Here is a 24,111-nt window from a genome sequence, read left to right on the forward strand (position 1 = left end):
AGAAGGGAGGTCAACTGCAGAAACTTTTGAAACATTAACCCATTTATTTTAAAAGGACAAATTCTATAGCGCCCAAAATGCCATGTGATGATTTTTTTCTTTTCTAAACTAAAAGTAGTCAAAAGTGAGTCAATCAATAGGGTTAACTATGAAAAAGAAACTTATTTCTTTGAAGCATTTTTCATGATGCTGGGATCCATTCCTATATACCACGCCTGTGCTGGAAAGCCCAGAGACAAGCACAACTTTCCGCCCCACCTCCACTTTCTCCTCCTAAATGGAAGTTGGAGGTGATTCATTGCAACTCAGACTGATGGAGCTGGGGAGAGAAGAGGAAGGCATTCCAGGCTGGGAGAGGCATCTCTTGAGGGCGTCACATTTCCTGATGCTTCCATCAAAGCCCCTCCCCCGCTTCCCACCTGAATCCCCCACTGAAACATAGAGCCGGCAGACAGGGTCTGTGACATCACCAGCACCCAGCACAGAGACAGGCACAGGTGGGCCTCCAAGTATTGGCTACTCGCCAGAGACACACCCACTTATGGGGAAGCCAGATGGGGTCCACTTTAAAGAGGTGGATTGTATGGTATATGAATTATATCTCAATAAAGCTATTATTTGAAAAAGAAGAAGGAGGAGGAGAAGGAAGGAAAGAAAGGAGGGAGGAAAAGAGGGAGGGAGGGAGGGAAGAGGAGGCCAGATCCCCAGGAATTAGATGGGGAAACAACAACAACCATCAACTCTAGTTATTCAAGTATTTAAGGTCAGTGAACCAACATCTTTGAGTTACTTTGAAATGCATCAAAAAATAAGGTGGACTGGCGTAGCGACACAGGGATGCAGAGAGGGATAACTATGTGATAAAGTGACGGTAGTAAAAAGTTCATGGTAAAATCTAGGTAGTGAATATACAGGAGTTCAATGAAACATGCTTTCAATTTTTCTGTAAGTTTGGAAATTTTCATAATAAAATGTTTGCGGGGTGGGGGGGGAATGTAGCTATTCTTCTAAACACATGGCCTGCATCAGTTACAAAATGTAAGAAAAATAGATACTAAACTAGGATACAATTTGGAAATTCCAAAGCACATCCACCACTGTACTTCTTTGAGTTGGCCTGGGGGGGGGGGGCAGGCTGGAGGGGGTTTCCAATCCCTGTCCCCAGGCAAAGGAGCCTCAGAGTGACCAAAGGAGAAGAGGACTGCACAAGGTCTCTGTGTGGTCTGCTGAGGGGACTCAGGGTCACCCTGCAGACATCAACTGACACGTGGCCCATTGAGCCTTAGGCCACTTGCAGGGAATACACAATTTCTGTATTTCCTTCTTCAACAGTGAGTCCAGCTCCCATCGCTTTGAGATTTACCTTGAGAACGACTGAAAAGTCAACATCCTTGGTTTCCTTCAGGCCGAGTGGAATCAGCGGGATCGTAAACGTCTCCCTACAAAGAGCACAGCAAGGTATATGAATATCCCTATTCCGGCCGCTCTGCACCCACAGTCTCCCCCAGCAGCCCAGCTCAGGTCCTCACCCCCTTCTCACGCCAACCCAGCCCACACCGGTTCATTTTCCATAAAAGACAACTCTGGTCACATCCCTGTCGCTGTTCTAAAACTGGCCCCGGTCCCCGGCCACTTCTGGAAGGTCCAGCCTAACACACGAGGGCCCGCTTATCAACTTACCCGCCAGTCTCAGCCCTTCCTTCAGTAACTGTGCTGAGAACCCACTGCGCCCCAGGGCCTGCGCCTGTGTGCTCACTGCTCCCTGACCTGGGTACACCACCCCGCCACTGGACCTCCTTCATCAGCCCCCAATTTCCATCCACACTCCTCCTCCTTCTCTCGTCACCACAGTGGGTCCCACCTCCCTGGGGCGTATCTCCCTGGGTGTCTCACCACCTGCACAGGGAAAGCCCGGAAGGCAGGGGATGCATCTGACATCTACATGCTTCTAGCTCGCTGCCCAGTGTCAGGCCCCTCCAACTCCTCTCCCCCCACTGACCACCCAGTTACCCGACAGCTCACCATGGGAGTGAGCCCTGAGCCTACTTCTTAGGGGCAGGGTCAACAGGAAGTGAACCTGCTCAGGCTGTTTTGCAAACAGGGATTTAGCTCCCTGACCTGTAACAGGAGACCTCCTACAGCCGCTCAGCCCAGCCCAGGGAGGAGGCCAGGAATGCAGAGCAGGGTGAGTGGACAATGCAGCTGTAAGCTGACACTGCCTCTGTGATGGAGAGAGAACAAGGGGGGCTGCGCGCTCAGCAGGCGAGAGCCAACAGAGGTGCGCGTCTTCCCCAAAGCCCACAGGGAAAGCTGGACCCTGCTGGAAGAAGATGAGGATGGGCCATGCCCCTCTCCCCTGGACCCCCGTGCCCTCCTGTCCTCGGCCCACACAGAACTGGAGACAAAGGCTGCTCTTCCTGCGACTGTCCAGGAGCAGCCAGTGTCCTGAGGCCCCCCCCTTGCCCAGGGCACCCCAGCCCCAAACTTGGGCTAACGTAATTTTCTCCATGAGCTCTGGCCTCCCTGTGTTTTCTCATCTGCACAATGAGACTGTCTCTTCCCCACTTATTTCACAGAAGAGTTTAAAGATCAACTGTGCTAAGAAACAGACAATCTGCTTTAAAAATAGGAAGGGGGTGGAGTCAAATACAAGGCTCCATTATGAATGTGCACCTCTCTCTCCCTCTTCCCAACAGCACAGGGGACCGACTGGCCACTTTAGAGCCACACCGTCATCACACAGGGGCCTTAATTGCGTGTCTCCGTGGGATGCCCTCATGATGGACATCCCTGCGCTTCAGTAAAGCAAATGGGAATATGAAACATCCTCCATGTATCACCGAAGTTTGGCCCTGCCTTGCCTCCTTGAGGAACTTTGACCTTTTGGGCAAAACACTGGAATTAAATACCAAAGAAGAAGAAGGCTTTCACTGGTTGTTTCGCCGAGGTGTTCACAACTGCACTGGGAGCCCACGGCTGAGCGAGCCAAAGCACACGGACGTAACAAGGAAGAGCAGAGGTTTCACGTGCTGACGCTTTCCCTCCGCTCGGAAAAACACGCCGTGCCGTGCAGGGGATGGGGGATGATCAGGAAAAGCACATTCCAGAGACTCAGAGGTTCCCAAATGTCATCCTGTTAATCCAGAGAACTATTTTCTGACTGCGTTTCCCCTGCGGCTGCCCTAGCTTTTGAGAAGTCTCACTTCCCCACACAGAAAAGGAGGCCAACCCTTCTTTGGAATTTCTCAAAGTGATTTCTCCTTAAAGATGGACATTTCTTTCCGAGGTAGTTCACCATGGGGTGGGAGATTCTCTGAGCTGTTCTGAAGGCCACACCTCACTCGATACCTCACCTCCCATAAACACTCCCTAATGGAGACTTATGCGTTAGCACATTCGTTTCTCAAATATTTAACAGGGTCCGTTTCTGAAGTGTCTCTGTTGCACCTTCTCCTCAGGGAACTTGCAAGGGCCCCCTGACCGTTGATGTAAAAGGCAGTTCATACGTTTTTGCATTCTATCAACAGAGTGAGCCAGTCAGACCCTGTGCATGGTGGTGAGGCTAAAGGGGAAGAAGGCAGGGCAACCTGGGCCCCACCTGGCAGGTCAGCTCTCAAAGGTAACATAACCACAGGTGCTTTCAGAGCCTATTTATGACGGAGCCACTACGCAGCCACGTGAGAGATGCCATCTCCTTGCCTAGACCCAGCCACGCAGCTCCTGTAAATCTACGTTCCAAGGGTCCCGGGACAAATAAATGTCGTCTTGGTCAATTCTCTGGGTATTCTCAAAAAAATACAGAGGTTCACCCCTTTAACTCTTGCACTTTGCTCAACCCCAAACCTGGTCATTTCCTCGCTTCCCAAAGTGGGGTCTACGACATCCTTGGGACTCTCTGAGTCCATCCCTGATGCGGCACGTTCCGAGGCTCAGAAAGTGTCTGGAAGAAGCGCCACCCCCACTTACTCTGTGCTCTGATAGACTCCCACGGAGATGTTGAGCCCCTCCAGCTCTTCCTTGAGCATCTGCAGGTCTGAGTTCACAAAGCTCAGTTCCAGGCGCACCTGCTCTCGTACCTTTTGGTTCGTGGTTGCTCTGTTAAAAGAGAGGGGGGAGAGAAACACCCTCAGCCAGGTATCCCGGGTGCCCAGTGAGCACTATGGGTCCACTGACAGATGTGATCAATAAGGTGTCCCAGGGATGTCAGGTGTCTGCCCCATTCTGAGCCACACCTACCAGTAAACAGACCTGGGACATAGCCAAGGACACTGAGCTGCCAGACATGAATCCTAAAGATATCTCTGCAAAGAATTAGCCTTGAGAAGAGAAAAGGGACCTGTTCTCAGCCCCTGAAAACTTCAAAACATTGCTAAGATAGGAAATGGAGAGACCTGCCATGTTTATGAATGGGAAGATTCACTATTATCAAGGAACCAATTCTCTATTGACATTTGCTGTTGATTCAATGCACTTCCAAAACCCAGCAAGCTTTTTAGTAGAAATTGACAAGCTAATGCTAAAAACTCTATGGAAATGCAAAGGATCGAGAATAACCAAATTTGAAAAAGACCAAAGTTGGAAGACTTATGCTATGAAATTTTAAAACTTACTATAAAGCCACAGTAATCAAGACAGTGTGGTACTAACATAAGGATAGGCAACAGGACAGAACAGAATCCAGAAATAAATCCTTACATTTGTGGTCAATTGATTTTGACAAAAGTGACAAGACAATTCAAGGGGGAAAAGACAGTCTTTCCAACAAATGGTGCTGAAGCAACTGGACATCCCTCTGTACGTCAGTGCCCCCAAGACCTCCCCCAGGTTCGGTGATTCACTAGGAGGCCTCACGAGACTCAGAATACAGCCAGGAGTTATGACAACACATGTAACATGCTATCTACTAAGGAAGCTGATTAGGGATATAGCATCCAGGGTTTTCACTGGGGGCGAGTCAAGTAGGCAGCCTCTGCCTAGCGTGTTACAAAGTTCCAGACTCCCAGAAGGAAAGCACGTGTCCAACATAAAGCGCATTGTTTGTACAAACAGTTTCGGCACAATGAGCCCCTCTGATCAGTCCTGGGACTGGTGGGAACTCTCCTGAAATCTATGTTTCCAGACTCCAGCCAAGGGCCAACCTTACAAGCAGGGCTTTCTAAGGATAGCCACCTCAGGCCTGCATATGGTAACTCTTTTCTGCACAACAGTCAAAAGATAAACCTCAGTCTAAATCTCATATCATACACAAATATTAAATCAAAATGCGTCAGAGAGCTCAATAAAAGAGCTAAAACGCTAAAACTTCTAGAAGAAAACATAGGAGAAAATGTTCATGACCTTGGGTTGGGCAAAAGTATTCTTAACTACACACCAGAAGCACAGTCCATAAAAGGAGAAATTGATAAATTGGACTGTGTCGAATTTAAAAACTTCTGTGCTTCAAAAAAAAAAACACCTTCTGTGCTTCAGAGGAAGGAAGGAAGGAAAGAAAGGAAAAAGGAAAGAAGGAAGGAAAGATAAGCCACAGACTAGGAGAAAATATTTGCAAATTACATATCTGATAAAAATTTGTATCCGGAATATAAAGAGTTCTGTTAGTTAAATAATAAAAAGACAACTTAATTTTTTAGTAGTCAAAAGATTTGAATAAACATTTTACTAAAGACTATGAATGGTTAATAAGCATATGAAATGATGTTCAACATCATTAGTCAATAGGGAAATGCAAACTAAAAACATAATGAGAGACCAATACACACCCATTAGATTGGCTTTTCTTAAAAAAAAAAAAAAAGACAAACAATAACAAATGTTAATGAGGATGTAGAGAAACTGGAACCCTCACCACTGCTGAATGTCACGGGTACAGCCACTTCGGAAAACAGTTGGGGAGTTTCTAAAAATGTTAAATCTAAACCTTGGGGAGTTTCTAAAAATGTTAAATCTAAACCTATCATCTAACAGAGTAATTCCACTCCTAGGAATCTACATATGAGAGAAATGAAAACATACATCCAAACAAAGACGTGTTAAATGAATGTGTATACTAGCATTATTCATAAGAGCCTCGAAGTGGAAACAATCCAGATACCGACTAAATGGCAAATAGATACACCGGATGTGGTACAGTTATAGAATGGACTCGTGTGAAGCAGACTCGTGTGAAGCTCTACAAAGGAATGAACTTCACCCAAAACCTCCAGCAGAGGTTTTGACATTGACTTGTAGACCTTACAGGTGCTCCCGCATTTTATAGATTAGGAATCAATGCAAACATCGCAGTGGCAATGAAAACCAAGTACTGAGCCAGACCTAGCTGAGCGCACCTCCGTGCACCATCCAGGCAGGTCCTCGGTCATCCCTCACACCGGGTACTAGAATTTATGCTCATTTCACAGATGACACCTGAGGTGCATCAGCCAAGAGCCCCAGCCAGCCAGAGAGTTGGGGCCTGACCACCTTCCCCTCCTCACTGATGAAAATCCAGCCACTTGTCACCAGCTTGCTTTCCTCACCACCATGCTTCCAGAGAGCAAAGTGCTCGGCTTCCCCTCCCATCTGTCCTCCCCACTGGAGCGGCTCCCCACCTCACCACATATTTGGGCCCATCAGGTTCTCTCCATGATGTTTTCATACTTCACTCCCTTCTCTCTCTCTCTCTCTTCTCCTCCCTTCACTGAAGTCCTCCTTGACCAAACAACAGGCTTCTTCTCAGCCCCCTCAGGAAAAGCGGAGCCCGACCCTGCCTGCAGATATGATGGCACCTGCCCTATATACTGCCCAGTGAGTTTTCACACACGCATGTCTGGGCTCCCCAGCCAGGTAAGGAGATCTTGGAAGCTGAGCTTGGCGACTGTCATTGGTTTGGGGATATTTTCTTTTTGAAGCTATGATCACCAGTAACAAATACATTTTCTATCACAACATAGTACATGTACACACGCACCCCTAAAACAAATTCTCACAAAACCACTCTTTGCCATGTATGGGACACTCTAATATAGTCTATTCTACTCTAATGACATCTTTAAAAACAAAACCACAATGCTGTTTGAAGCTCTCCAATTCTGATTCTCTGGCACCAACTGGGTGCCCAATGATTCAATTCAGTTCTGACACCAACCCCCGGAGTTAGCACAGACCTCACAGCCATGGGCTCCATGCCAAAAGACCGCCCACTTCAGGCACCAGGTGCAAGTAGAGGGCACCTGTACTTTTCAACAACCAGTTTAAATCAAGGGCTCCCACACCTATGCCCACCTCAGGTTCAATAATTCACTAGAGCATCTCACAAAACGCAGGCAAACACTTTACTTACAGTCACTGAGGTTTATTTTAAAAGGGTACAACTCAGGAACAGCCAGATGGAAGAGTTCCATAGGCCAAGGAAGGGCATGGACTTTCCATGCCCTCTGGGCACCCCACCCTCCCCGCACCTCCATGTGTTCACCGACTCAGAAGCTCCCCAAACCCCATCGTTTAGGGCTTTATAGAGGCTTCATAATTGAGGAAATCATTGATCACTGATGATTGAACTCAATCTCCAGCGCCTTCCCCCAGCCCGGAGGTCCAGGGTTGGGGCTGAAAGCTCCAACCCTCTCTCTTCAGGCTTGGTCTTTCTGGCATCCAGCCCCCCTTCCCAGGCTGAAGCCCCCGCCCCACAGGAGTCACGTCACTGCATACAAAAGATGCTCAGGAGAGTCCTGGGCTTTTCGGAGCTCTGGGCCAGGACCCGGGCACAAAGACCAAATATTTATTTTTTATTAAACCACCACAGCAACCCACTGAGCTGATTTCATTACGTACCCTGGGTTACGACCTGCGGCTTGTCAAACCTGTACTACAGAGATGTTACTGAGAACGTGACTGATTCACTACCTGATAACGTCCGCGAGGATGAACGGAAGAAAGTTCTCCCAGCCCTGACTGTTGGGAAAGGTTCCTTCTGAGCAACTCGTTTGCGTTTGGCTAATGGGTATGGAATGTGTTCCAGGTCACATCCCTTCTTCATACGGCCTTCCCAGAAGCTCGGAGACAAACTGGGGCCCACATTTAATAAAGTATATAGGACCTAGTGGTAGCATGTACTAGCCAGCCTTCCTTCCAGCTAAATCTCTCCTTCATTCTTCTTCCTCCGTCCCCCCCACATTCTCACTCACTCCTGTGTTAATCTTACATGTTGTAGGAGTGTGTTAAGGTGCCTCAACTCCATCTTGGAATGAGGCGAGGTAAACAATCGCAACTCCTGAATGTCAAGTCCTTTCTTTTCCTTCTATCTCTTTGTATTTCTCCTCGAACTTGGCGTAGTCCTTTCCACAGGTGGGGGCTCAACACATGTCAGTCATGAAAGAACAGCTGGCAGAATAAAGACCACTCCATAGAGGCAACTGTGGTGGGGGTGGGGGCAGGGGGTGCTGACTGGTTCATAGCAGAGTGAGTCCAACTTAGATATAACGTTTAGACGCTAAGATCCCTGTCTGAATATCTGGAGAGCCTCCAAATAGGCCAACAATTTTTCTGCCTCTACGTACTGATATCCAATGCCTCCTCCCTCTAGACTTGGCAACAATTTGAGATTTTTACGATTGGCAACAAATTGATGCTCTTTGGATGTGGCCCTCTTTCATGTGGGTCACTGTGGAAAGGGTCGGTGGCCAGGCGGAACCTCAGGTTTGGTTTCTACGATGCTGACTTTTGGGTACGATGGTGATTCAGAAAGCAACGCTAGAGTTTGAGCTGTTTCTAGTATGGGTAACGATTTGTCACTGATCGATTGGTGGAAGGCAGCTTCTCGAATAAGGAATACCCATTGAATATGGTACCTGTGCCAGCTCCCTGTGACCAAGCTGGGGGAACAGCTTGGGGCAACAGACAAGAACAGAATCCGCTGGCCCAAATTAGGAATTAAGATCAGAGCCTGGGTCTGCTCAGTGTGCGTTGGTGCCCCGTGTCTTGGATGCCTTTCCGGATAAAAAGAATCGCTTTTATGGGCCTTCTTGGGAGAACGTGGCTTTGCTCAGCTTTCTCTTGCGTGTGCCCCTCCTCTGAGGCCCTGTGGTCTGGTAACTGATGTTACAACCAAAAGAGGCCTAGAGAGCAGCCAGGATAAGGCAGTGGGCGTTCCTGCCCTTTCCTGCCCAGAGTCTCCATGGCCTCCCTCTGGCTGGGACCACCAAGGGAAGGCCTACTCCCTTGGGTTTTTCATAAAGAGCATGTACGTACTGCAAAGGTGAAGAAGGAGAAGGTGTCCCACTTACTTTCTCTGAGTGATCAACTCAACAAGTGTGGCCAGGGGAAGGAAAGCCACCTTCAGTTATTTCCTGAAGCTACGGTGCCGACCACCTCCACGCACGGTTTCCCTCAGTGTAGAGCATCGGAGACCTTTCCCCCCACAAAAAGCCCCTATGTGATGATGGCTTCCAGGCCCCGTATCGCTTGTATTCTGACCCCTACGTCTTCACTTGTTTTAGCATAATTTTTTTCTTTCAGTCTTTCAGTAAAATTGTCCCTCTAGGAACAGGCACGTTGACAGGTATCGGCGTCAGAGGCCTTAGGGGAGCAGTTTGGCCTTAATCCATCTGACCCCAAATGCTGCCGGGCCAGGGATCCAGGGAGACAGGAAGGAGCACGTGCTGCCCAGTGCCTCCTGTGGCCACTACGCTAAGGCAGCAGATCAGCCAGTGTGGCGGGACATCTGTCCCCAGCCCCTCTCTCAGTGGAGGGAGGCAGGCCTCAGAGTGGGTCACTCTCATAGCAGCCAAAGCCACCCCAGGTCACCCCTGGCCCATAACTTCATGACCCTCTGGTCCCAAGGTCACAAACTAGAGGTGTGTGGGACTTGTTCACTTGGCTCTCGGGGTGTTATCTTTACCACCTTTGAACTAGTTGCCCATATTTAAACATTCAACTGTCAGAAGGTTAAAAAACAAAAAAAGTCAGATCTCTAGCTCCGCATGAAAAAAATAAACAAATAATTAATGAATTAAAAAAAAAAAATCTGGGGCCAGCCCGGTGGCTCAGGCGGTTAGAGCTCCATGCTCCTAACTCCGAAGGCTGCCGGTTCGATTCCCACATGGGCCAGTGGGCTCTCAACCACAAGGCTGCCAGTTCAATTCCTCGAGTACCGCAAGGGGTGGTGGGCAGCGCCCCCTGCAACTAAGATTGAACACGGCACCTTGAGCTGAGCTGCCATTGAGCTCCTGGATGGCTCAGATGGTTGGAGCGCTTCCTCTCAACCACAAGGTTGCCGGTTCGACTCCCACAAGGGATGGTGGGCAGTGCCCCCTGTAACTAGCAACGGCAACTGGACCTAGAGCTGAGCTGCGCCCTCCACAACTAAGACTGAAAGGACAACTTGAAGCTGAATGGCACCCTCCACAACTAGGATTGAAAGGACAACAACATGACTTGGGAAAAAAAAAAAAAGTCCTGGAAGTACACACTGTTCCCCAATAAAGTCCTGTTCCCTTTCCCCAATAAAATCTTTAAAAAAAAAAAAAAAAGATCTGAAGACCTGGCCACCCTGGCCCTGCCCTCCATTTGGGGCAAATTGCAGTTGCCCTTCCAAAGAGCGCACATGCTCCGTATTTTGCCACAGTCGCTACCACTCCCTTCAGTCCCCCAGTCCCAACCCTTCGCTCTTTTCCATGCCCACCTGGGCCCTCAGAGTGGGCCACCCCTGTTCCAGGCCACTGCTACCAGCACGAGAGGGGAACCTAAAGCCCAAAAAGGTTAAATGACTTACCCTTCTTGTTCAAAGAACCAGTTAGTTAAAACTGAACTGAGTGGCAACTTGCGTTAAATTTCACAAAGACCATCTCTGTTTCAGAGAAACATCATCACATTTCTACCCCAGCTTTTCACAAGGGAGGGAAGGGAGCTGGGGAAAGAGAGGGAATCTTGCCCTTGCTTAACCTGAAAAAAGTATATTGAAAATATCTGGTATGCTCCTAATCAAACTCCAGGAAGCTCATGGACTCTTGGCTGATTACAGATCGGAGAAGCCCCCCCAAGGGGTATGACACCGGGCCCCTCACAGCGCCTGCCCAGCCTCGAAGGCCCCTCACCAATGTAGATAAGGACTGGGACCCTCACACTCCTGCATTTAGGGAGACATTTTCCCAAGTGCCCTCCCTCCAACCATATTCCAACTGCTCTACCTTCATCGGAGGGCTGTGATGGGACATCTGGGAACCCGAAAACAGACAGATGGACAGACAGGATGGCGGGGCCCAGTTTATGACTGAAACTACCCCACGCTGGCAGGGACAGCCACCTCATCGCAGCCCGGGGACACCCACGGGGCGAGGGCTGGGCTTGGCTTAACGCCCTATTTGTTTTCAGAACGGTTGGTGCCGGTTGAGTCAGATTAATAAATACCTTTAGGGTTTCCTCTGACAACATTCTCCAGAGAGGGGCACTTTGAACCTTTAGGTCACTGCGAGAATCATTAACACCACCACCCCACCCCCACCCAGCCAGCTCAACTGCCCACTTGACAATGAGCTTGAGCCACTGGGCCTCAGAGAAACTGTGTGCTGGTGTTACTGACAGAGCAAGACAGACAAAACCGCCCTAGATCCCGTGTTAGAAACCACAGGGCCCCTGGTCAGAGAAAGCCTCCCTGATAGCCCCGTCTCTAAGTCCGCACCTCCCTGCGTCAACCTCTATCACATTTCCCCTTCTTTGGTATCCTAGAAATATCACCTCCTGACACAACTGGATTTGTTTCCTAGGGTATTAAGGTTCCCCACAAGAGACTAAGCACCAGGAAAGCAGAACCTCTGTTGGAATTGCTTGCAGCCATATCTTCTTGCCCCTCAAGCACTGCTGGCCGCTTAGTAGGTACTCAACGAGTCCATCTGTGTGTGGGGTGAACGAACAGGTAAATCAATTGTAGCCTACTTCCTGGGGAAGCCACAAAGTCAGGGCTGCCCACCTGCCCCCTCAGCCGCAGGCCTGGCTTGTCAAAGTGTTAACCAAAATCTGCAGCCACAGAACACACCAGAGCAATGTACCCACAGCCTTCCTGGCACAGCAAGGCCGGCATGCGGCAGGCACTCCCGAAATTGGGGGCCTTTCCTGAGTCGCGCTGGCTGCATGTGGTCCACAGTTCCGTACACCCGACAATTCCCAGGCTTTTCTGGGGACAGGGACGCTGTCAAACATTTTAAAAGGTGAAATGTTACGATACTTTTGCCAGTCTCCTCCAGTCATAACCTCCCTTCTACCCTGTTACAGAAGCAACCGGAAAAGAGGTTCCAGACATGTGGCCACCCCCAGGACTTGTGTCCTGGGCTCGTCCAGGAGGAACAAACCCAACCCAGGCACAGCGCTGGCATTTCCTGACCCAGTGGCCCGGTCAGGGGGCTGTTTATGTCCTTCTTCTTGTGCCTTTTGCAGTATTTCACAATAAAATGAATAAGAGTAATTCATGTACTTTATAAAAGAATATTCAAACACTGAAAGGAATACAATGAAAAGGAGTCACCTCCACCCCCAACCCTGGTCTTGCTCCCAAGAGCCGACACTACAAACAGCTTCCTTCTTCACCCCTGTTGGAAAACGTCTGCGCACACACAAAAGCATGTGTACAAATCCTTTAAACACAGATGCAGGCCATGCTGCCCTGCACCTTTCTTCTCCCCACTTACTAACCCAGAAATCTTTCTTAAGGAGCAAATACAGATGGATTCGGAAACAAATTTAGCCCAAGTGCATGGTCAGAAAGGCTCCTCCTGTGTGTTGAGTGTTCCGGTGAGTGGCCCCCACGTGGAGAAGCTGATCCTGCCTACGGGAAGTATCTGCGACCACCAGAGTATTGTGGCTCCTTCACAAACACTCAGTGTAGTGGATTTGTTTTTCCCAACAACCTCTGAGCCACCTCTGGGCTCCCTAAGTCCTCCAGAGAGGCTGCCCCATGGGGAACACCCATTAGCCATACCCTGCCAGGTTCCCAGGTTCCAGGTTCCCGCAAGCGCTCCCTATCTCTTTCTGAGGCTCCAGGGGGCATCTGTCTCACTTCCTGGGGTAGCAGAAATGGTGCCTGCCTCGACTACTCAGTGCAGAAGGCAGCATGGGGCTGCCAAGCGTTACCCCTGGAACTCTGAAGGAAGTTCAGAAGAGGAAGCTGGCACATGGTCTTGCATAGCACTGAAGGGTGTGGGGAGGGCTTAGAGCTGCCCATGACACAGGTGAGGCTTCACTGAGTTCCATGCTTGATAAGTAACTATTTGACTACCACAGCATAATAATGAGTGCCCCGGGAGCTTGGGGCTGTACGGGGCCCCTCTCATTAGAAGGATGGACACTGGCAATAGAAATGCCCGTATTCCCTCCTTTCTGCCTTACTTTCCTTTATATTATACATTCAACAAACACTTCCCAAGCATTGATCCTAGACCAGACACAGTGCTAGGCAGTAGAGAAAATAGACAAGTGCCACGGAAAGCAGGAAAAACAAACACAAATACAACTGGACACTCTCCCCGTGGCCCCTCACCCCCAAACACATGGACAGGCTAAGTAAAGTACTTACCGTTAACATAACCAAGCTCTAGACAAGAAAGGACCTGCTCCAGGTGCCAGAAAGGAGGAAGGCACCCAAAGCTAAAACTGAGAGTTGGAGAGAAAGCTGGGCAGGCCTGGGAGTTTAGAGAATAGGTGGACAGGCTTCAGGGGAGGCTGGGCTCTCCCTGCAGAGGCTGAGCCAGCAGACACCTACTTCAGAAGGTTTTCTGCTCCCGTTCTCATCCGCACAGCTTTCAGGATCTGCTGGTTCAAGGCTGCCCTCTGGTTCTGCAGTTTGCTCCGGCCAGTTTGTGCCAGGGGATTGCAACCCTAAGGGAAAACGAGAGACGCCCCTTCAGAGGTCAGCCACACTAACCTGATGATGTTTAATATAACAGAAAGTGATTTAAAAACTACACTTTTCTGACAATAAAACAACCTGGAAACTATGTAAAATATTGACAAGTATAAAAAAGATAAAGAAAAAAAAATACTTGTAACAATACAACTCCAAAACAGCCACTATAAATTGGTTTCTTCTTTCCTACCCATGTAATTTATAGTCATGGTATTATTCTCCACATAGTGGCTGTCAGGAGTCTCCAAGACCAGTCCCATATCTGGAGATTCGTTAGGACTCACAGGACTCCGCATATAATCACACTCATGGCTAAGATTTATGACAGCAGCTTAGTAAGGATACATGGCTGGATCATAGGAAAAAAGACTCGTTGGAGTGTGGAGAAATCCATGCACAGGCTTCCTTATTCTCTCTCTCTCCCTCCCGCATGAGGGGTACACAGAGCATTCTTCTCCCAGCAAGAAAAATGCAGTAACCTGTATATGATGTGTCTGCCCAGGTCAGCACACTTGAGAATCAAAGCTCAGAGGTGTCATTGGGGGCTGATCACAAGGGAACATTCCCCCTAACATGGACCAAAATTCCAGGCTTGCAGAAGGAAAGCAGGGGTTCATCGTCAACTATATGATTTTTGCCACCAGTCTTGACACAGCGAGCCAAGTCATCAGTTAGGCAATGGAAGCCACCCTCCAGGGGCCAGGCTCCCAGAGGCCAAGCAAGGGCCAGCCGTGCAAGCAGGCCTTCCTAAGGACAGCAGCCTCAGGCCTGCTGTGTCAACCCTTTTCTGTACAGTGGCACAGAAGGCTTATCATGTTTCCCCACTTAATGTTCTATCATGAAAATGTCCGTTATTATGAAATGTTCCTCAAAGTCATGATTTTTAATGATTGTGCAATATTGCTTTTTAGGATTTACCACTTCCTTAGAGTTGGACAGATTATCTCCAAGCATCTGCTATCATATAGAATCATTTGATACATATTTGTAAACACAAATCTTTATAAACCTCAAGTTTTTTCTTCAAGTAGATTTCTATGGCAGAGTGACAGTGGGGGTCTAACCTTTTTAAGGACCCCAAGCACCAGCCCAGTTATCCTCAGGGAAAGAAAGACATGCCCTGTTCCCTGTCCTTTCTCCCCTCTAGGTGTAGGCAACCACAAATCTACTTTCGGTCTGCAGAGATTTGCTTATTCTGGACATTTATATAAATGCAACCATACAAAATGCAGTCTTTGCGACGGGCTTCCTTCACTAGCATGTTTTCAAGGTTCATCCATGTTGTAGTGTGTATTAGTCCCTCATTCCTTTTTCTCCCTGGCTAATACTCCATTGTATGGACACACCATATTCATTTATCCATGCATCAGTTGATAGACATTTGGGGGTGTTTTCACTTTTTGGCTATTATGAATAGGGTTGCTTATTTGTGTGTAACCTTTTATGTAGACGTGTGCTTTCCTTTCTTGGCTATATACCTAGAAGTGGAACTGCTGTGGCATATGGTTAATTCTATGTTTAACCATTTGAGGAACTGTCAAACTATTTTCCAAAGTGGCTGCACTATTGTACATTCCCGCCAACAGTATATGAGTGTTACAATTTATATACTATAATGCTTGTTACTGTCTTTTTTATTATAGCCAAACTAGGGTGTGTGGTATCTCATTATGGTTTGGATTTGCATTTCCCTGATAGTTAATGACGCTGGTCGTCTTTTCATGTGCTTATTGGCCATCTGTATATCTTCTTTGGAGAAATATCAATTCAGATTGTTTGCCCATTTTTAAACTAGGTTATTTGTCTTTCTATTATTGAGTTGAAAAGTATTGGTTTTGGGGCCGGCCCAGGCGGTTGGAGCTCCATGCTCCTAACTCCGAAGGCTGCCGGTTCGATTCCCACATGGGCCAGTGGGCTCTCAACCACAAGGTTGCCAGTTCGATTCCTTGAGTCCCGCAAGGGATGGTGGGCAGCGCCCCCTGCAACTAAGATTGAACACGGCACCTTGAGCTGGGCTGCCGCTGAGCTCCTGGATGGCTCAGTTGGTTGGAGTGTGTCCTCTCAACCACAAGGTTGCCGTTCGACTCCCGCAAGGGATGGTGGGCTGCGCCCCCTGCAACTGGCAACGGCGGCTGGACCTGGAGCTGAGCTGCGCCCTCCACAACTAAGACTGGAGGGACAGCGACTTGAACCTGAACGGCACCCTCCACAGCTAGGAGTGAGGGGATAACAACTTGACTTGGAAAAAGAGTCCCGGAAGTACACACTGTTCCCCAATAAAGTCCTGTTCCCCTTCCCCAATAAAAGCTTTAGGAAAAAAAAAAGAAAAGTATTGGTTTTAATCTTTGGCAAGTTGATATGCAAAAACAGGTATCCTATTCTTCCAAATTGCATTTATTAGTGAAGATAAACATTTTTTTGAAATATTACTGATCACTTGAATTTCTTTGTCAGTGAACTGTCTATGTTCTCTGCGCATATTTCTTGGGGTATTTGGATTACAATGTTTTATTCTGAAAAGTTTAAGATCAGAATCAATTTCATTTTAACCTAATGGTATTCTTTTTTTTTTAAATTGGGGAACAGTGTGTTTCTCCAGGGCCCATCAGCTCCAAGTCGTTGTCCTTCAATCTAGTGGTGGAGGGCTAAGTTCAGCTCCAAGTCCAGTTGCCGTTTTCAATTTTTAGTTGCAGGGGGCGCAGCCCACCATCCCATGTGGGAATTGAACCAGCAACCTTGCTGTTGAGAGCTTGCGCTCTAACCGACTGAGCCATCCAGCAGCCCCCCCAATGGTATTCTTTCAACCCAGCCAGTTGAAACCCTGGGATCTGAGTGAAGTCTCCATTCCTTTTTTAAGTTTATCTTTAGGTTCTGCCCACTGATGCATCTGTGATTAAGCCCTGGGAGTGGCTGGTGGGCAGTATTGGTGAGAAGACTGCCCTTTCTCTCCAGCTGCGTCATTGCAATGGCAGCTCTGCACACACCTAGCCTCCCCCACCTCTACCTGAGCCAGCCAGGCCCCTGGCCTCCACCTGAAGGAGGGAAGAAGTGGGTTATCTACAGCCCCAACCTTCTCAAGGATCCCCATATCAGTGGCCTTTGGACTAGCAGGGCAGATACGTTTCTCCTTCCACAAAGATTTCTCATTTCCCAGCAGGTGGCTACCCACCTGTCCCCACACAGCCCCCTAGTTCAAATTACACAAATTTCAGAATCTGAGTTAGAATGATTTTAAAGTTCACATCTTTCAAATTATTAAATGATCCCTGATTTAAAATAAAAATCAGAAAACTGTCTCTTTTCAGATATGATTAAAATATCTTTAACATTAAAGGACTAAAATAATTGCCAGTCTCTTTCCTTTCCGCTTCCTAAAATTACTGTGAAAGGATGGTTCCATCTGACTTAAAAATTACATAGTTCACCAAAGCTGTGTTCCATTCGACAGAGAAGCTTTAATACCTAATTCCTTTATGTACATTCCCAGAACTAAGATAAACAGCTATTCCAGCTCACGGATAAGAACGTTTCTTGCTCATATACTTTACCCACCTTCTGGCTGGTCCAGAATTGCTACACCCTAACCAGCCCACAGATGTGGGGTCAAGTTTCTAGATAAGACATAGGAATGTTTAGGATTAGAGTTGAATGAGTAATTGGACCCAAACAACATTACTTCTTATTGACAAGTAGGAATGCTGGGGCTGCTGGAAACACCAGAAACACAGACGGGGTTACTGGGAAACTTCCCAGAGCCCTGAGAGGTGAATCCGGGCAAGACGGCCAGAAGAAACTCCCGGCATCACCAAAGGCTGTTTAGCTATCCACTGGCCCCTGCCAGGGGTATTCTGTTGGTGGAACCCACAGTCCTTGCCCACAACTTAGTTCTTGACTGGTTCACAACAGGATATAGAGCTGCTCGCTCCAAAACTGAGTTTGCACCAAGGACCAGGGAAGCACCTGTCACACCTGCTTGGCCTGGGAACCTGGAGAGGGGGTTGAGGGATGGATTGACTTGTCAGCAAGACATACAGTGAAGTGAGTCTTTCCTTTACATGAGGTCCGTTGGTTCCCTTACCAGACTAAGGTTTGGGCATTTGCATCAGTCTCAGATCATGGAAGGATGGTCCAACAGCCAACACTCAAGAAAGGCAAGTACTGAGAGAAACCTCAGCTTCATCGCTAGCCCTGTGTGTCTCCCACGTGTCAGGCAGCCAATGTGGACCGAGCATCTTGGATCCCACGACTCTGAGGCTTAGAGGTTAAGTGAGCTACTAAAGACCTTAGAGGCAGTAAGGGTGGGCATAGGACGTAGGCCCGTGCCCCTTCCTGGCGCTCTAAGATGGGGTATGAGGCAGCCTGAGCAACAGAAATGTACGGGATGTGACAGCTCGCCTTCCAAACAGTCCCCAGACACCCCTCCCAAGCTTCCTGGCTGAGGGCTGCCCAGCGTCACTGCACAGCCTGTGGTCACCGTGGCCCGCAGCTCACTCTCCCACCTCACCACCCATGATGCTCAGGTGTAGTAAATCTATGAGGAGGCTCCCACACTTACCTTCCAAGGGGAAGAACATCTGATTCATGCTTGGCAAGTTGGAAAATCAAAGGCCCCTGGCCCTGAGATGGGTTCAGGTGAGCACCTGCCATAGGATATTCAGAACCCCACCGGCTTCATTTTCCCCATCTCCTGTGAACCTAGGAATACCTGAGACTGGGCCCCTGCAACCACCTCACCACAGCAGGGGAGTGTCTCCCCAGAAATGCAGCCAATCCAGGGGAAGCAGAGCTGAGAAGCTGAGTCTTGGTGTCAGCGTGTGAGCCTTAGATCAAGCCAGGCCTGAAGCCATTCCTCTGGACTTCTTAGTTACAGGAGTCAGTGCATTCCCTTTCTTGCCTAAGTCACGTTTTAAATGAGGTATCATTTACATAATAAAATATGTAGATTTTTAAGTACATTGAGTTTGGACAAATGTACACACCTGTGTAACCACTACTCCAATCAAACAGTAGAACATTTCTGTCACCCTCCAGGCAACCAATTCCCTCTTTTCTATCACCATAGACTTTTGCCTGTTCTAGAACTTCATATAAATGGAATCATATACCGTGTTTCCCCGAAAACAAGACCTAGCCGGACAATCAGCTCTAATGCACTTTTGGAGCAAAAATTAATATAAGACCGGGTATTATATTATATTATATTATTATATTATGTTATATTACATTACATTATATTATGTTATTCTACTTATTCTACTATAAGACCGGGTCATATTAATTCTTGCTCCAAACGATGCATTAGAGCTGATTGTATGGCTAGGTCTTATTTTGGGGGAAACATGGTAGTATGTATTCCTTTGTATCTGGCTTATTTTGCTCAGTATTTGAGGGTCATCTATGCGGTTGCACTTATCACTGGTTTGTTCCTTTATAGTGTTGAATAGAATTCCATTGTAGGGATGTCCCACTGTGTGTTTATCGCCTAAGCCATTTTGGATTGGATCTTCTGGCACCTGCCTCTAAAAAAGTCCTAACTAGAACAAGTTCACCTAGAGTGAAAACTCTATTCATCAACCTACACCCACATGCCCTTAGTGTATAGTCATACTGTTTAGATAGGAAGCAAGTATTTAAGAGCAGGAACTAAGCAGAAGAAACTGGAGGCACTTGGTTTGAAAGAAAGGGAAGGATACTTCATCTACACCTGCAGAGACTGGCACTGGAAAGGTAGATAGGACAGGGCACCAGAGAAGCAGACACAGAAGGAATGGAGCAGTCTTTCCTCCCCGACTGGGGCTCTGCTCTGGGCCTTTGCACCCCTCCACCTGGGGAACCAGCGGGGCCATCCTTCCACACATGTAGATGCCTTTCCAGCAAACTGAGGACTCAGTGTGAACTTGGGGTGCCAGATCAGGAGTAAGACTGAGTGACAATGCAGGCTCTCCTGGATACAGACCCTCGCCCATGGTATGGGAGAGTAGGTGCTTTTGGCTGCTCCCTTTAGGGCAAGGGTATTTTCTCTGCCTTTCTCACTCCTTCCTAGTTACGTAATCCCTCACTCAACCACCGAAGTCTGAAAACCAGAATTGTTTGTTTATGAGTTAGTCAGAAGCTGTCAACCAGAAAGCATAGAAATAGCATGCGATATCCTGCAAAACACACATACGTCAATTTAACTCTTCACCACACTGGCGATTTGGGGCAAGTTGATGGACGAAATCCAGCTTTTCCACATCCATAAAAATGAATACATGAATTTGGCGCTTGTAAACAGTCCTCCTGCCCTGCCAGGATCTCCATCAGGGCTTCAGGCCGAGACTCAGCTGCCTCATCAAAAGTACCTCAATCCATTCACTCAAGGGTACAGGACCACAGTATGAATCAACACTCAGCCATCTTTAACTAGAGGCTCCCTCCGGTCAGTTTTCCAAATCTTTATAAATACCTACTGTGTGCCACTCAGTTGTTTTTCAACATGCTGAATGAATAACAAAGATTCACAATCACCAAAATTCTCATGAAGCAAATGCATTTCCACAACTAACGATCTGCTTATTGCTGCCAGGAGCATGTAGTCGCCAATAGTTAACAGTCCTTATGTAGTAGGTGACGGGGTGGGGTGGGGTGGGGTGGGGGCTGGCATGTGTGTGTGATTTTGTACACTTCTGTAATTACCTTTTTCACAACTATTTGTTACTTTTATCATACAAATAATATTGGAGAAAAAGCAACGACTTCTAAAGGGGTCTGCCTTTTCTCTTCTTATAATGCAATCCAAGCCTGGGACTCTACGGGCATATGGCCATCGTGAACTCTATGGGTCTGCCAGGAAAGGCCAGAAGGACTTAACCTCTCCCCGTCTCTGGGGCCACAGGCGGGAGACCTTGCTCCCACTGGACTCCTGGCTGCTCGTGCTGCCACACACTCAGTCCTCTTGCTGAGCTGCACCTGCTATCCCACTGTCCTCTGAGGCCACCGCCAGCCTTTGAGTCACGAGACTCTGGTATCTGAGCCAGAGGAGGAAGTGGCGATCGGACTAAAGTTAATGCCTGGTGTCATCAGGTGGTGTCCTGGAACCCGTCCAAATAGCCCCAGGAAACAAAGGACATTTAGTGTTACAACTTATCACGTTGACTCTGGTCTGAGTCACCACGAAAATTCTGTTGCTGCCAGGGGACCCCTCCTGGCCAGGATCCCACAGAGTGAGGAGGTATTTGCCAGACACACCCTCTGAGCTCAGTGTGCACCCGTACAGTGAGACCCTCCCCAAAGTCGTCATCATCCTGGGTCCAGCCTGGCCTTTAGGACCCGGCTCAGACCAAGGTGGGGTATGGGGTGGGGAAGAGGCAGCATCACAAACCTTCGCATCCTTCCTCCTCCCTTCCTCCCCACCTGGGAAAGACTGTGAGGTTCCAAGGCGTGGAGCCAAGTACCTGGAGGGACACCATCACTACCCAGGAAAGCATGGAACCCCCATGACTGGTTCTCCTCGGACCTGGCCCCGCATGAGGCTTCTTCACACGCAAGTGTTCTCATAAATCATGCCCACATGTCTAACACGAAATTATACCCCACTAAGATGAATAGTGTGGAAAAGACCCAGGAGGAGCTTCTGGGTTTAAAAAAAAAAACACAACAAAAACTCTCCTCCTTCCTTCTCTGCTGGAGCCTCTGGGAAGCCCAGAGTAAACAATGACCATAAACCAGGACACAGTGAACCTTGGGGCCCTGTCCAGCCTGCAGGTTTCTGTGAACAAAGAAACAAAGTCTCCTCCAGCGCCTGAGTAAAAACAATGGAGCTAACTTCATTTCGGGTCATTAGTGTTCCCCAAGGATCAAGAGGCAGAGATAAGGACTGACAAAGTGACACTGTGCTGATTCTCTTCTTTTTCACAGTGCTACGACCTTTCCCTTAGGCCCTTTCCTCGCTCCTGGGGAACTGCTTTCTCTAGTTTTTCTCCAGCTGGTTTTCTCTTGGCCAAGAGCAGGTTTTCCCCGGGGTTTTAGGACTACAGCACCCAGAGAGCCCTGCAGACAGGCCCTGCTCTCAGGGTGCAGTGTCTTGGAAACCCGCATTACAGTTCACTGTAGGCCAGAACACACATTCTTCCAAGGCTTCCGTCAGGATGAGCAAAGAAAGGAAACTCCATTTCCACTGGTCATTCTTCTAACAAAGGACTTTATAGTATTCATCTTACAGAGTTGTACCTCTGTATCAACATATTAATGTGAGAAGCCAGAGAGAGAAATATATTATGATGAACCAGAAAGTGTTCTGTGTTTTGTTTGCTTTTAATTAAGAACCCCCGAAGCTGCCAGCCCTGGAGGCCAGGGTCTGTACTGGGGGTGTCCGCGAGTGACCTGGGGCGAAGTTCTATCCGAGTCCTCGGGCTTTGTACAAGCTAAGTTCTGCACAACCTCAAGAAGACCCTGAAAGGGGCCCCCCTTTCTGCCGATGATTGTCTCACACATTCAGGGTCCTGGCCCAGCTGGCACAGTGGACTTTTGGGCAATTTGTCTTCATTGTATGTACAAGTCACACAGAACAGACTTGAAGCTGTGAATATAGGCCACGGACCAGCCCCCTCCCTTTTTGCTGTCTGGACTAAAGCAAAAAAGCTGATTCTTGTCCAAGCATGGACTGAGCTATCAGACAAAGCACCAACTCCCAGCACTGCTCGGCACCCAGAAAATGAGGCCCACTGTGAACTGCCACAAAAACCACACTGAATCAGGGTCGCATGCACCCAAGAACCTAACAGCGGTCAGGCTCAGAGCTGTCACTCACTAAATGCTTTTGGAACGAATGGAGCAGAATGGCATTTTCAAGAAAAGAGGAAGGGGAGGAAAGGTAGGATAAAGGAAACAGGGTGAAAAGGGAAACGACATTAGCAGAAATTAAAGTGGTACTAGAAGGGTGCATAAAATCCCAAAAGTCTGAAGACAGGATCGGGGAGCCAGCCTTGGGGGCAGCTATATGATGCTCTGACTACATCTCAGTCTGGGGATCCTAACTTACTGCCTGCCCCTGGTTGGCTCACCCAACCGTTCTGTACAGCAGCTATTTCTAATCCTCATCTCCCCCCTCGCCTCCTGGGACTCCTCCACGGCTTCTCTCTCTCCCTTGAATCTTCAACAAACCCACCCCACCCAACTTCTTCACCTTCAGCTTTAACAAGGCTCTAGATTTCCTTTCTAAAACAAATCTGCCTTCTTCTCTCTTCTCTACCCCAATCTCCCTCAACTGTCTTCTCCACCCTTCTCTTCCTGACTTTTGCCCCCAACTCTCCTTTACTAACAACCCCATAAAGGACTAAATCCTAAAGGACTAAATCCTAAAGGACTAAGTCCTCCAACTTTTCAACCTCACCTCTCCATTAAAAAGACTCTCTTTTCCCAGCTTCCTTCACACTGCCACCCTCCTAGCTTGCTTCTTGTCTCTGCCTGGCCCTTAAGTGGGAGTACTATTATTCCCTTCTGTCTTGGATCCTTTTTCACAATAGCCCACACTAGTGCCACCCAAAACCACATCTCCAGCCAGGGTGCTCTCATGGCTGCCAGGTCCCTGGAGCGGATTCCCCTCTGGGACCACCACTTGGATATCTCATGGGTACCTCAAGTCTACCTGCCCCCACACTAGCCTCCTGGGCTCCCCGTGTCAGTGAGACACATGACCATCCACTCAGACACTTAAGGCAGACATTTGGGATTCCTCTCCGCAGCCCTCCCCACCATAGCCTGTCCATTAGTTCTTCCCATCCCTGCTGACACTGTCACTGCTTAGGACCTTATCATTTCAAACTCTTCACTGGGATCACTGCCTCCAGCCTGAGTCAGAGGAGCAAGCGGGTGGGAAGGATGGGTGGTGAGGCGGTGCTTATACAGTACTTTATGTAACTGACTGAAAAGTCATCAATAGTCCACATCAGAGAAGGAAGGGCAGAGACCATGGAGATCACAGGGGGCTAACCCCACCCCCCAACTCCAACTCCTCGCTGCGGGCCACGCACCACCGACAAACCCCTCGCTGTCAAAACGGCCTTTCTGTGCCATGTATCTCACATGCCTGGCCCTGCATTAAACATTTTGATGGATCCTACAGGACTCTTCCCATGGACCCAGGATGCACGACCCCTAACAGCCTAGTTCCCACTTACACATCCACAGCCCAGAGGTTTCCCTCACAAGTGGTCACAGTCCCATGCCTGTGCTCATACTGTCGCATCTACCTGAAGTGCTCTTCC

At 48.4% G+C, this 24,111-nt stretch overlaps 1 protein-coding gene across 1 annotated transcript in view; it reads right to left on the reverse strand.

The window, feature by feature from the left end:
• RHPN2 (rhophilin Rho GTPase binding protein 2) overlaps positions 1 to 24,111 on the reverse strand; it is a 48,088-nt gene that overhangs the window by 22,041 nt on the left and 1,936 nt on the right. Inside the window, exons 2-4 of the mRNA XM_033128867.1 lie at positions 13,724 to 13,839; positions 3,967 to 4,095; positions 1,364 to 1,439 (exon numbers count right to left, since the gene is read on the reverse strand). Of these exons, the coding sequence (XP_032984758.1) occupies positions 1,364 to 1,439; positions 3,967 to 4,095; positions 13,724 to 13,839 (321 nt within the window). The remainder of the gene's footprint in view (positions 1 to 1,363; positions 1,440 to 3,966; positions 4,096 to 13,723; positions 13,840 to 24,111) is intronic.

Source organism: Rhinolophus ferrumequinum, chromosome 15, assembly GCF_004115265.2.
Source record: "Rhinolophus ferrumequinum isolate MPI-CBG mRhiFer1 chromosome 15, mRhiFer1_v1.p, whole genome shotgun sequence".
Taxonomy (NCBI): Eukaryota; Metazoa; Chordata; class Mammalia; order Chiroptera; family Rhinolophidae; genus Rhinolophus; species Rhinolophus ferrumequinum.